This window comes from Lipotes vexillifer, unplaced genomic scaffold (assembly GCF_000442215.2).
Source record: "Lipotes vexillifer unplaced genomic scaffold, Lipotes_vexillifer_v1.1 scaffold234, whole genome shotgun sequence".
NCBI classification, from domain to species: domain Eukaryota; kingdom Metazoa; phylum Chordata; class Mammalia; order Artiodactyla; family Lipotidae; genus Lipotes; species Lipotes vexillifer.
The window spans coordinates 620,382-633,160 of record NW_006782612.1 but is presented as its reverse complement, the minus strand read 5'-3'; the positions used below and the strand labels follow the sequence as shown (position 1 = coordinate 633,160).

Below are 12,779 nucleotides of genomic sequence, written 5' to 3'. Positions count from 1 at the left end.
TCAGGTTTCATATTGCTACAAATATTAGTTGAAGGATGGAGAGACAAACCCCAGGTGCTGTGGGATTGTCTCTGGGCTTCCCAAGCCCTGGAGGAGCCTTGCCTCTCTATTTCCCTGGCCGTTTCTCCTATGCCGATAGCATCTTTGCATGTTGTACCCTCTAGTGGAGAAAACAGAGTTTCCCAACACACAGCGTGTGGGTGAAGGGAAACCTCAAGCTGCCAGTCAGGGCTCGTGTGCCACGTGGAAGCCCACTTTGCCCCTGTCTGGTTTAGGGGATAGAGTGACATGGGAGGGAGCTGGGTGAGACAGACCCTTTCAAGCATTACCTGCTCCTGGCTCAGATGGGTCTCTTGCTTGAGGAAGGTGCCTTCAGAGTGTAAAATATCGAATTTGAACGCTTCTGGATTATGTGTCTTTCAGTTGACGACAGCAGTGACCAGTGCCTTTTTACTAGCAAAAGTGATCCTCTCAAAGGTATGGCTTTCCGCTTTTTCTGTGCCATGACCATCTGTACTGACACAGCTGCGTTCTCCAGGGTGAGCTCATGGTAACTGCGTTTCTCCTGGTCATGTCTGTTCTTCCAGCTTTTCTCTCAAGGGGCTTTCGGCTACGTGCTGCCCATCATTTCCTTCATCCTTGCCTGGATTGAGACGTGGTTCCTGGATTTCAAGGTGTTACCTCAAGAGGCAGAAGAAGAAAACAGTAAGTTTCTCTCCAAGTTCCCCTCCTGAGACTGGCCAGGCTGGGAGGAGGGGCTGCAGAGGTCTGTCTTTGTTTGTTTGTTTTAATTTTTATTTCTATTGGAATAGAGTTGATTTACAGTGTTGTGTTAGTTTCAGCTGTACAGCAAAGTGATTTAGTTATACATATACATTTATCCATTCTTTTCCAGATTCTTTTCCCAGATAGGTTATTACAGAGTATTGAGTAGAGTTCCCTGGGCTGTACAGTAGGTCCTTGTTGATTATCTGTTTTATATATAGTAGAGTGTGTATGTTAATTCCAACCTCCTAATTTATCCCTCCCCCTACCTTTCCCCTTTGGTAACTATACGTTCGTTTTCTAAGTTTGTGAGTCTGTGTCCCTTTTGTAAATAAGTTTATTTGTGTCATTTTTAGATTCCACATATAAGTGGTATCATGTTATTGGTCTTTCTCTGTCTGACTTAACTTCACTTAGTATGATAATCTCTATGTCCATCCATGTTGCTGCAAATGGCATTATTTCATTCTTTTTTTATGGCTGAGTAGTATTCCATTGTATATATGTACCACATTTTCCTTATCCACTCCTCTGTCCATGGACATTTAGGTTGATTCCACGTCACGGTTATTGTAAATTGTGCTGCAGTGAACATTGGGGTGTGTGTATCTTTTCGAATTATGGTTTTCCCAGGAGTGGAATTGCTGGATCATATGATAGCTTTATTTTTAGTTTTTTAAGTGTACTCCATACTGTTCTCCATAGCGGCTGGAACAATTTACATTCCCACCAACAGTGTAGGAGGGTTCAGAGATCTGGCTTTGCATGGAACTCTGGGTGCAGTTAGGCAGATCGCATGTCTCCACCCTGCAGGGCTGCAGGAGACATCGAGGGAAGGGTTGGATGAAAGGACAGGGACAGGGTGTGGCTCCTCACTCCAGCTGTTAGGCCAGGCTTCCCCGGAAGGAAGTGTGAACACTGGTGGAAAAGACATTCCAGCAGCAACAACAGCCAACACCTCCTCCTCCTCGGACAGGTTGACCTTTTCTCCCTGTTGATAATAGCCGGAGGACACGAAGCATTTTGTGCCGAGATAGCAATTCTACATAGAAGTCCTCAATTTTCCAGAGCCTGCCATTGCTGTCCATCCCACGGGTGGTGCCTTCGAATGGGCCACAGTGTGAATAACAGCCGAGTGCCTACAGGGGGACGGTTTGATGGGTTGCTGATGGAGATGGAGAGGAGGGAGTTAGCCAGCTGGAAATGTTCACCCATCTCAGGCTCTCCAGTCCTCTTCTAAGGAGCAGGGTGAGAGCTGACGTTATGTAGTCATGAGTCCTGTCAAAGCTGTTGTAATCTCCCTGTGTGGCTTTGAACATCACTGAATATTCGCTGGGAAATCCAAATGATTGATTGAACTTTAGGATGAACTATGGGGCTGGAATTCTCCTCTGCATGATGGCCTTAGTGAAGGCCTGTACATCCCACCTGCCCTCTTAGAGGTGATATAATCAAAGTTCAATGCAGAGACCCAGGCAGTTTCAAAACATGCTGTTTTTATGCTCTGTCAGCCAGCTGGCTGGATTTGCCCTGCCTAATAGGAAAAAAAAAATTCTTGTGTCTTATAGAAAGTTAAGCATGATTGTAACCTCAAGATACAGCAGAAGAGAACCTTGCAAGTGGTTTTATTTTTCAAAAACTCATATACAAAGAAGAAATCTAGAAGAAAAGAATTATAATTTCAAGTGTAGATTTTAAAACACATTAATCAGACCAAGATCCGTCTTCTATTCTGTGCCCTCTGTTCCTTTATGAAAATGTCTTGTGAAAAGGGGACAAATAAAGCTAACGGAAGCCACTTTTTAAAAAGTTGTAAATAGAGGACTTCCCTGGTGGTCCGGTGGCTAGCACCCTGCGTGTCCACTGCAGGGGGCACAGGTTCGATCCCTGGTTGGGGAACTAAGATCCCCCTGCCGCATGGCACAGCCAAAAATAAAAAATAAAAAGTTGTATATAAACACCAAACTGAACTTTATTGAAAGCATTATCAACTGTTAATGTGACTGAGGCTTGCACGCCTATGTGATTAAACCAAATTCAAAGTAACTAATAAAGCAGAACATATAATTAATGAAAAAAATTGAAAACAGCATTTATTTTCACTGTAGCCTGTATTACATGCATACCTGGCACCTGCTATTTGGCCCAGTGCTTCCTCTAGCTTTATCTCGCTGCTAACTCAGCTTCAACCAGAAGAACTCATTGTCGACGGCCTCTCTCATCATGGGCTAGTGCTTTGATGCTTTACGTCTGCCATTTCTCTAACCAGACACAGATGTAAAGCATGACCAGGTTTTTTGTTTGGCTTTGTGCTTTGGTTTTGATGTTGTTGATTTCTGTAGGGAAGTAGGTATTTCCAAAGGGAAAGATGCTATAAATACAGAGCCAAAGAATCCCGTGAGTAACAAGAAGCAATTTTTTTTAACTAGTTGAAATCTGTCCTTATTGTACTGGTTCACAGTTTATTAATAACACTTCTTTTTTGGTTGAAAGATTTTCAGAGTACCCTTCCTGCTAAGAGGTTTTTTTTTAAATGTAATAGTAACACCATTTTATTGTGATTAACCTGGCCACTAAGCTACCAGAACACTGACATCATTCCCAGTATCTGAATTTCTTCTCTTCCAGGACTCCTGATAGTTCAGGATGCCTCAGAGAGGGCAGCACTGATACCTGGTGGTCTTTCTTCTGATGGGCAGTTTTATTCTCCTCCTGAATCCGAAGCAGGTACAAACTTTGATTATCATTTGCGTCTCTGTCCATCATTCAGAACTTGGTCCCCCTCTCCCCCTCACTACCCCCTCTACTTCTCAATACGCTTAGCAAACATTTAACATACCAGGCATTTATACTGTGAATATAACTGAGACTAAGACGTGGTCTTGATGTGCGACCCGTGATGAGATGCAGAGATGTGAAAATAAACGTGGTAGAGGGCCTTAGACCTGATGTGTGGCCGGGGGGAGGGCCTCTATGCTCTGTTATCTGTCATCCCTAACTGACCTTCCTCCACAATCCCCCATGTCTGAAAGTAGTAGCACTGCCTACCCAGTTGCCCAAGTCAGAAACCAGAGCCTCACTGGGGACTCTGCCCCTTACCTGTGGCTCCCGGCCCATCATTCACCACGCCGTTTTGATCCTCTTTGTTTCTGCCTCCTTGATTTCATTTAAATTGCACACTTATCATATCTGTAGCCTCAGTTCAGCATTTCTCATTTCCTTTCTTTTTGGCCGCGCCGCACAGCATGTAGGATCTTAGCTCCCTGACCAGGGCTGGAACTCGCGCCCCCTCCGTTGGAAGCGCCGAGTCTTAACCACTAGACCACCAGGGAAGTCCCCAGCATTTCTCATCTCAGTTTCTGCAACAGCCCCCTCCTCAGTTGCCTTCTCCCAACCAGCCACTAGAATGCCACGTTAAATAGAACAATTGCATTGTTCTAAAGGTTCTTCATAACCACTCTATGAGGTAAAAGTCTCATTGTCCCTGTTTTAGAGGTGAGCAAGTTGAGACACAGAGAAGTGAGGTAGTGTGTCCAGCATCACACAAAGAGTAAGAAGGTGGACGATTTGAACCCCAGCTCCAGGGCTAGAGTCCCTGATCATAGCTAATATACAGCCTTTCAGTATTAATGAATATGCAAAATTGATCACGTTATTTCCTTGCTTGAAAGCCTTCGGCGACGCAAAGGATTAAGAAAGTCATTGGATCCTTAGGCTGACAGAAAGCACCTCTGTGTCCACCCTTACCCAGTGATCCAAGCTCTCTTCTCATGCTCCTTGTGTGCTGTTCTTAGCTTTCTGAAAATACACTAAAACCCTTAAGCCATTGTGCATCTTGCCTGTTCTATCCTTGACATTACCCTCTGTAGTCCTAGTTTCCACTCACACGCGCAGAAGGCTTCTCCCCACTCCCACCCTCCCCCTGGCTCCCGGCAGTCCTAGGTAGGGAGTCTTTTGACTCGGTTCTGTAAGATCTCTCCCACAACCCTGTCATCCTGTGTTGACTGCACTGTCTTTGGCAGTGACTTGGCCTGTTTCTATTACTGGGATATAAACTTGGGTTAGAGACTACATTGTTTTATTCCCCACATTACATTTAGTAAATATTTTAAACACACACACACACACACACACACACACACACACTAGAGTAAAAACAGACTCCAGGCAGAAAGAGCCACGTGAATATCAAAGGCACAACAATGGGAAGGACATAGGATATTAGGGGAACTCGAAGTAACTTGATATTCTGGACTGTTGGTGTTAGATTTAACAGCAATATAAAACACAAAATCATAGAGTTAGATGAAATAAAGATATGAATTAGCAGAAAAGCTATTTCTCAGCCAGCAGAAACTAGAATAAGTATTAAGCTTTCATTACCTCATTATAAGGATGATTTCCTTGAGATTTTTGTATGTCACAGGACTCATTCTTTCAAAAAAAAGTTTGCATTACAGTTCATGCTTTTGTATAACTTGTTTTCTAAGACTAATAAAATTTCTCAGCCCCAATGTATTTTTTTAATTAGAAGTTCAGAACAACAGGATAAAAATGTGAGGAACACCTCAGGCATTTTTCATCCAGCAAGCCATTGGCTTCCTTCTTTGACTTTTACCACCACCTAGTGGCAGTTGGAAGCATTACCATTTCATTGAATTATGAAGCTGAACAAAAGCAACCCTGTCAGCGTTCCACTGGGTGGCTGCATTGTATAAGACAAAGCCCGGATTAGTAGTGGGCAGAGGAGTGTTCAAAGTGACTTACTTTATTGTATTATATTTTCATTGTCTGAATGTTCAATTCAGGAAAGAATTAAGATTGAAAACTATTATTGGAATTAACGTGCCTAGAAAAGAAGATTTTATTTTAAAATAAAGCTTTCTTATGAGGTCAGCAGACAAATATTAAATAGTCTTCTAGCAGCAGAAGTTATAAGTTTTTTGCCCTTAAACAGTGCTAATTGGTCCCTATCAATAAGAGGGTGTCTGAGGCCTGCCTTGCCTTTTCTTGTCTTTCTCTAGCACCTAATATAGTGCCTGGCACATAGTAAACTTAGAACTGTTGAAGGAATGAATGAAGAGAGAAAGAAAGAAATTGGAGGCACCAGAAATTTAAATGTTAGCATTTTTCCTTGTAAAGGAATGGCTTGGATTTTAGAATCACAGAGCTTTGGAAAATTAGCACATTTTAGTGGATGTACTTTTAAAGGATATAAAGGTGGTTTGTTTTACAGATTTGCTTGTTGGTTTAGCCATATCCTATTTGCCTGTGTATTAAATGGAAAGAATGAGGGAGCAGAGTCCTTTCTCGGATGATTGGGTTGAGGTTGTTATGTGCTCAGACAATTTAAATGAACCAGTTGTGATGCTGGAGAAAAGGTAATTTGTCACCTCTTGAATCATTGAAAGACTGACTTAAAATGAAGAATAGCTCATTGCATACTATCATCTGTGCTAAACAAATCTAGATGAAGGCATTGAAATTTTTGTGTGTGTGTGTGTGTGTGTGTGTGCCTTCTAAAATGGGTGTGGCCACACCGCACAAGGATCTGTGAGCAAGGATGTTCAGTGCAGTATTGTTTATAAAGTAAAGCAGAGCAAAATGAAACCCAAGCCTGGGAACACCTAAAAGAGGCAAAACATTTAAATAACTTATGGTACATCCTTATCATAAATCCTATGAGGTTGTTAAAAGGAGGCTGAGGTTTATAAACTAATATGAAAAGATGTCCACTATATATTAAGTAAAAAAGGCAACTTGCAGAAGAGTATATACACTATGAGTCTATTTGTGTTAAACATGTATATATATATATATATATATATATATATATATATATATATATATATATATATATATATATTACACTGCAAAATGTAGTTTTATTAGTACATTTGAAAAAAAATTAGTAAAATAAACTGCCTGAGGTCTAAAAAAATAAATAAATAACTCATTAAAATAAAATGGAATTTAACATTTAAATACAATACTAGTTTACCTTTATAAATTATGGGCCATTTTTGTACGTTAGATACGTTTTCTGGAGTTTTGGAAACATCTTTTTTTTTTTTAATTTAATTTTATTTATTTTTTTTGTACAGCAGCAGATCCTTATTAGTGTATACATGTCAATCCCAAGCTCCCAATTCATCACACCACCACCCCCACCCACCGCTTTCCCCGCTTGGTGTCCATACGTTTGTTCTCTACCTCTGTGTCTCAATTTCTGCCCTGCAAACTGGTTCATCTGTAGCATTTTTCTAGGTTCCACATGTATGCGTTAATATACGATATTTGTTTTTCTCTTTCTGACTTAACTTCACTCTGTATGACAGTCTCTAGATCCATCCACATCTCTACAAATGAGCCAATTTCGTTCCTTTTTATGGCTGAGTAAGGCATTGAAATTTGAATTTGACACCATGCATGCTGGTGTGGGCTAAGTCTGTGAAATTATGTCCCCTACGGTGTGTGGCTGTGTTTTTTCAGTTGTTGCTGTTGTTGTTAATTCTTTTATTTTTAAGCCTGGCTTCCCAGGGGTCACCCCTGTGTCTCCATAGCTTAGTGTTAGCCAATGATTAGACAGCCTTTGTGGTCAGTCACCTTGATTAAGACTTTCATCCTCGGCCAAATGGATATTTGTATGTATTGGATAGCACATTCAAATTTCAGGACTTTTTGAGTCTTCTTCAAAAAGCTTTTCCAGCTTTTTTGAGTCTTCTTTTGCTGAGTATTTTCACACCTCCTCTGCATATGCTCACAGCCTCATGGCTTTTAGGCTATAGCGTGGGTTCTCTTGGGTTTCTGTTGTGTATGCACACAGCTTCAGCCAAGCATATGCTTGCTGCAGCCATGACCATCACCTCAAACCAGCAGAGGCTCTGGCCCCTGTGCTCACATACCACCAAGTCTGTCATTTCACCATTGCATCACTTCTCACCCCAGATTAAATGAGCTCCTCCAACCATGTAAGTTTGCCGGCAATCCTCACGGCCTGCCATACTCTGGAAGGACCTTCATGCCATGGAGCTGGGTGATGGGAGGTGGGGGAGGAATGGGGGCAGCTAAAGGAAAGAGCAACATGGTTGTTCCCGCAATTCTGGAATTTTTCAGGCACTTCTCACATGGTTGTAAGCCTTTGGTCATTTCCCCAACACTGAACTTGCTGTCTGGTTCATCTAGTCCAGTTTTAGAGTCGCTTTTCAGGGAGAAGATTTGTTGGACTCCTTATTCGACAATAGCCAGAACACCTTGCTAGCATTCACTTTTAAATTATGGAAAGCATGTGCATTATTATGTTTTAATTTAAAGTTTGGCTTTATTTAGGACTCCCAAATAGTTCCAAGCCACATCAGCTCATTGTGGCTTGAGTGCCGTTACCCTGACAGGTGGAAAGTGAGCCCGGAAACAGGAAAGCTCGGTATGACCACTTTCCTTAGACTCCTTTCAAAGTGACATGGCAGTGAAACCGCTCCAGTGTCTCTAAGATTTCCAGCAGTTTAATAAGCTGGGAAGTGAAGCCTCCCAACCACTATATCTTTATGTATTTGTTTTACCACAGACTTAACCTGAACGACATGACATTTATGAGGTTGAGGTGTGGGACTCACAACTTTTCTTAAGATTCTCAGGCATTCATTCTTCTGTACCAGATTTGTTCTTGGCTATAATCCAGGCAGACGTTCTCGAAGAAAAAAGTGCCCTTTTAAAAAACTTTTTATGGGGGTATAGTTGATTTACAATGTTGTGTTAGTTTCAGGTGCACAGCAAAGTGAATCAGTTATGCATATGCATATATCCACTCTTGTTTTAGATTCTTTTCCCATATAGGTCATTACAGAGTATTGAGCAGAGTTCCCTGTGCTACACAGTAGGTCCTTATTAGTTATCTATTTTATATACAGTAGTGTGTAGATGTCCATCCCAATCTCCCAATTCATCCCTCCCCACCACTTTCCCTCCGGTGAAAGTGCCCTTTTTGAAGTGTATTATCTGCTAAGAGTAAAGCAACAGTGAGGCTGGCTGCTTTTGCAGGTGAGTAGGTAACATTCTAACCTGTTCCCTTGGTCTCCTCACCACTCTCTTTAGTTCCCTTCCCTGATTATGAGAGGAATGCGTAATTGTTATAAAAATGTGTGAAAAGAACAAAAATGAAAGATAACACTCCTTCAAACTATTCGGCAGCATTAGTATTGACTGTTCAGTTTGTTTCCTTGTACTTTTGTGTAATTTACATAATTGTTGGCCGTACTGTCTGTGTTATTTATACCCTGTTTTAAAAATTATAAAGTCACTTTAAGTTTATTGTAGAAATTTTGGAATATCCAGAAATGTACATAAGTCACCTGGTCATTTATTTCTAGTCTTACTGATTTGTACAAGTATATCAAGTTTTTAAAATTTTTATCAAATCTGATCTTACACTATATCTCTCATTACATATTTGCTTTTACTTTGTAGCGTATGCATTTCCCATGTTGTTATATACTGTATAAACACAGTTTTTAAGTGGATGGAAGATATTTTATGGAAATATAATAATCACTTAACTTTTCTTCTACTCTCAGACATTAGATTTTTCTTCTCATTTTTAGAGAGAAAGTCTTCATAATGGAAAAAAAGTGTCATTTCCTCAGGGAGATATCCTAAGGATATCATCCCAGAGTGGAATGACTGGGTCACATTCAGGAATAACAGAAGGCTCATGCAACATTGACCCAGAATGGTTGTAGCCGTGGTCGCTGGCAACAGCGCACAGTGGTGACCATTCCAGCTTTGGAATCCCTCACCGCTCTCTCACTCACTGAATACAGCTATTTTTCAAAATACGTAGATTAAATTATTAATACCCAAAGATACTTGCACTTGAAAAACAGGTAAGCTTTTCAGCAAAGAAGCACAAGAGGAGGAGCAGTGCATGATAGTTCTTGGTCCATATGAATATTTTTAGGACATACGTGAAATCCATTTTGACAGATCGGTGCTTGCGATAGGTCCTATTTGAAAAGTTTTCCTCCTACAAGATATAAAGTAAAACTATTTTACAGTTTTGTTAACTTGAATCTCCTGTGGCTTAAACATATGTATCCCTCGTTTAAAATTTTACGCTCGGGCTTCCCTGGTGGCGCAGTGGTTGAGAGTTCGCCTGCCGATGCAGGGGACACGGGTTCGTGCCCCGGTCCGGGAGGATCCCACATGCCGCGGAGCAGCTGAGCCCGTAAGCCATGGCTGCTGAGCATGCGCGTCCGGAGCCTGTGCTCCGCAAACGGGAGAGACCACAGCAGTGAGAGGCCCACGTACCAAAAAAAAAAAAAAAAAAAAAAAAATTTTATGCTCGTAGATTATAATTTTCAAGAAATCATTTGTTACTGTAATCGAATGCAGTGCTTTTTCTCCTTCCCCTTCCCTACCATCTAGGATCTGAAAATGAAGCTGAAGAAAAGCAGGACAGTGAAAAACCACTTTTAGAACTATGAGTAAGACTTTTATTAAAGTAAGTCTTCGAAAATGAAACTGTAATAATGAAGTGGTTAAATACGGAGCCTTTCTTTGAGTAGATTCAAAGTAAAATTCAAAGAATGTGTGTGTGATTATACATTATATTTCTCCTAAGTACATGAATTTGTCAGGCACATTTTATGATGTAAAATCTCTTAACCTTTTCTAGGTATAAATTTGCGAAGGATGAGAAATACCTCAGAGTCCCAAATTTCTAAATAAGGACGACTTAGTTCCTTTTTGTTTATGTAGCCAGAATGCCTCCGTGTCAGACTTTGTTTAATTTCAAACCCTAACTTCTGAGGGCGGCGAGGGCAGCAGTCCTGGGAAGCTGGTACTGTCATTGTCTCCACTTACGCGGAGGCAGGTGAGACTGAGGGTGAGTGACTGGTCCAAGGTCACACAGCTGGCAGGGGCAGAGCCGGGACTCAGGCGTTCCGTGTGGTACCAGGATCCGCTCTGGTCCCGCACCGGATGGACATCTCTGAAGGGTTCTGGAGCTTCTGAGATGACACACGTGGTCCAGTCACAGCAGTCAGGCCCGATGTACCTCCAGGTCAGGGCACGTTGTTCATTCCCTTCAAATCATCAAAGGAAACATTTCAACCTCAGAAATACGAGCAAATAAACATACAGGCAATTGTAGAAGTAGCAACCCTGCTTAATTATTTAACCACAGAAGGGAAAAGAGAGTAGATCTTAAAAGTTTCCATCACAAGAAAAAAAAATAATCCGTAACTATGTATAGACTCACTGTGATGATTTCACAGTGTATACAAATATAGAATCATTAGGTAGTATAACTTAAACTAATAAAATGTTATATGTCAATTATATCTCAACTTAAAAAAATAATGAAATAAAATTTAAAATTTTATTAAAAAAAAGTAAAAGGCAGCCAGAGGCAGCCAGAGTCGCAGCAAACGGAGGCCCTGCCCTGCATCAGTGGTACCCAACACGCTCTGGCCCCTTTTTCTACAACAGTCTTCAGACATAGGACAAAACATGAGCATGTGAATAAGGACGTCCTTTTCTAAAATGCTTTAAAATAAATTCTTGGGTGGCTTCGCGCATGGTCTTTCAAATGTCTGTAACACAGCCTATCTTTAGTGTGTAGGCTGTGTTGTAAATACATAGAGCAAAATGTAGCATTTTGCCTTTTTACACTGCATCTCAAATATTTCTGTGTTCTCTCTTTTTCTAAGTGTGAAAAACCTTCACTGAACGTCACCAGAGGGAAAAAAGGACTGAAACTGGGGGTCCCCCTTTTGAAGGTTGAAATGGTGACATCCACTGCTGACATTACTGAACGGCTAATAAAGAATTTATTGATTGTAATACCTCACAGACATGGTACCATCTCCACATACATTGAATCACCTGCCTGTGGCTGGTAAGATAATGTCATGATCCATCCTGTATTCAGTGAGACTTGAGTCTGATCTGTCAAAGAATAGTTGCAGAAAGTCTTGTGCTGTGTTCCTGATCAAAAGACTTCTTAATATATTGGAATAACACTTTTTTAGTATGCAAAATATCTTTTTATTTTGACTTGCGGAATGGAGTTTTTTTGTTTCATGTCTTGGATTTCTTTTGTCTTTCTTTTTTAACTCCCTGCATTTCCCTTGTGTTTTTTTAACTCATGCACATGCACTATTTGTACAATTTTAAAAGGTAATAAAATCCAATGTATCAAAGTGATCGGTTTTATTTTTCCTGTTTTGCATTATGTATTTGGCCTAAAGTGTTGGAATTACAAAAGGAGAACATGAAGGATTGTGAATACATATAAAAAGTCACCAGAAATAGAATCGTTCTCTCAGAAGTATGATCTAAAATAGTCTGAATACTCTTCTTTGAACCCACTCTATGAAATCATTTTCCCTTGTGTTTAGCTAGTTTGAATTAAAATGAGCTCAATTATATTGTGAGCTATTTTTGTTAAACAGGAATATTCAACGCAATGCTTCATGGGAAGGCAGCCTGTCTATCAGTTTTCTTTCATTATTCATTGTGTCATTCAAGAAATACTCAACTGTGTATGATGGAAATGGTGCTGGTTTGGATGGAAACTGACCATTTATGCAGATCAAATCGACTCCATCCGTGCTTGGTCTAAGAATGGGCCACAGGACCGAAGTGCAGCTGGAGGCTCCCTGGGAGGCTGGGGCCTAACCAGGGGGAGCTTCTTCCATGGAGAAAGGGGGAGGGAGAGCTCCAGGGTCTGGCTTTGGACTAAAGCCTCAAGAATTCAGTGGTGTCATCACAATGAGAACATCCTGTCTCGGGAGTGGACCCCCGTCTACACCATGACCACTGATGTGACTTGTGTGCCTTTAAGCTGAGAAGGAGCTCTCCCCAACACACTGGGTTGGACCAGTAGGATGTGGCCAGTCCTCCTAGGTGAGCAAGGCCCCCCCAGATGTTGGCTCTCAGAGCAGAGACCAGGAAGAATGAAGGATGTGACTTGAATGTGCTGTAAGGTCAGACTGTGAGAGCTAAAGCATTGAGCT

At 41.1% G+C, this 12,779-nt stretch overlaps 1 protein-coding gene across 1 annotated transcript in view; it reads left to right on the top strand.

Annotated features, from left to right (window-relative positions):
* STARD3NL (STARD3 N-terminal like) overlaps positions 1–11,963 on the top strand; it is a 50,148-nt gene extending 38,185 nt beyond the window's left edge. Inside the window, exons 5-9 of the mRNA XM_007455332.1 lie at positions 424–477; positions 588–705; positions 3,394–3,492; positions 10,186–10,261; positions 11,472–11,963. Of these exons, the coding sequence (XP_007455394.1) occupies positions 424–477; positions 588–705; positions 3,394–3,492; positions 10,186–10,244 (330 nt within the window). The 3' untranslated portion in view covers positions 10,245–10,261; positions 11,472–11,963. The remainder of the gene's footprint in view (positions 1–423; positions 478–587; positions 706–3,393; positions 3,493–10,185; positions 10,262–11,471) is intronic.
* The last annotated feature ends 816 nt before the right edge of the window (positions 11,964–12,779 follow it).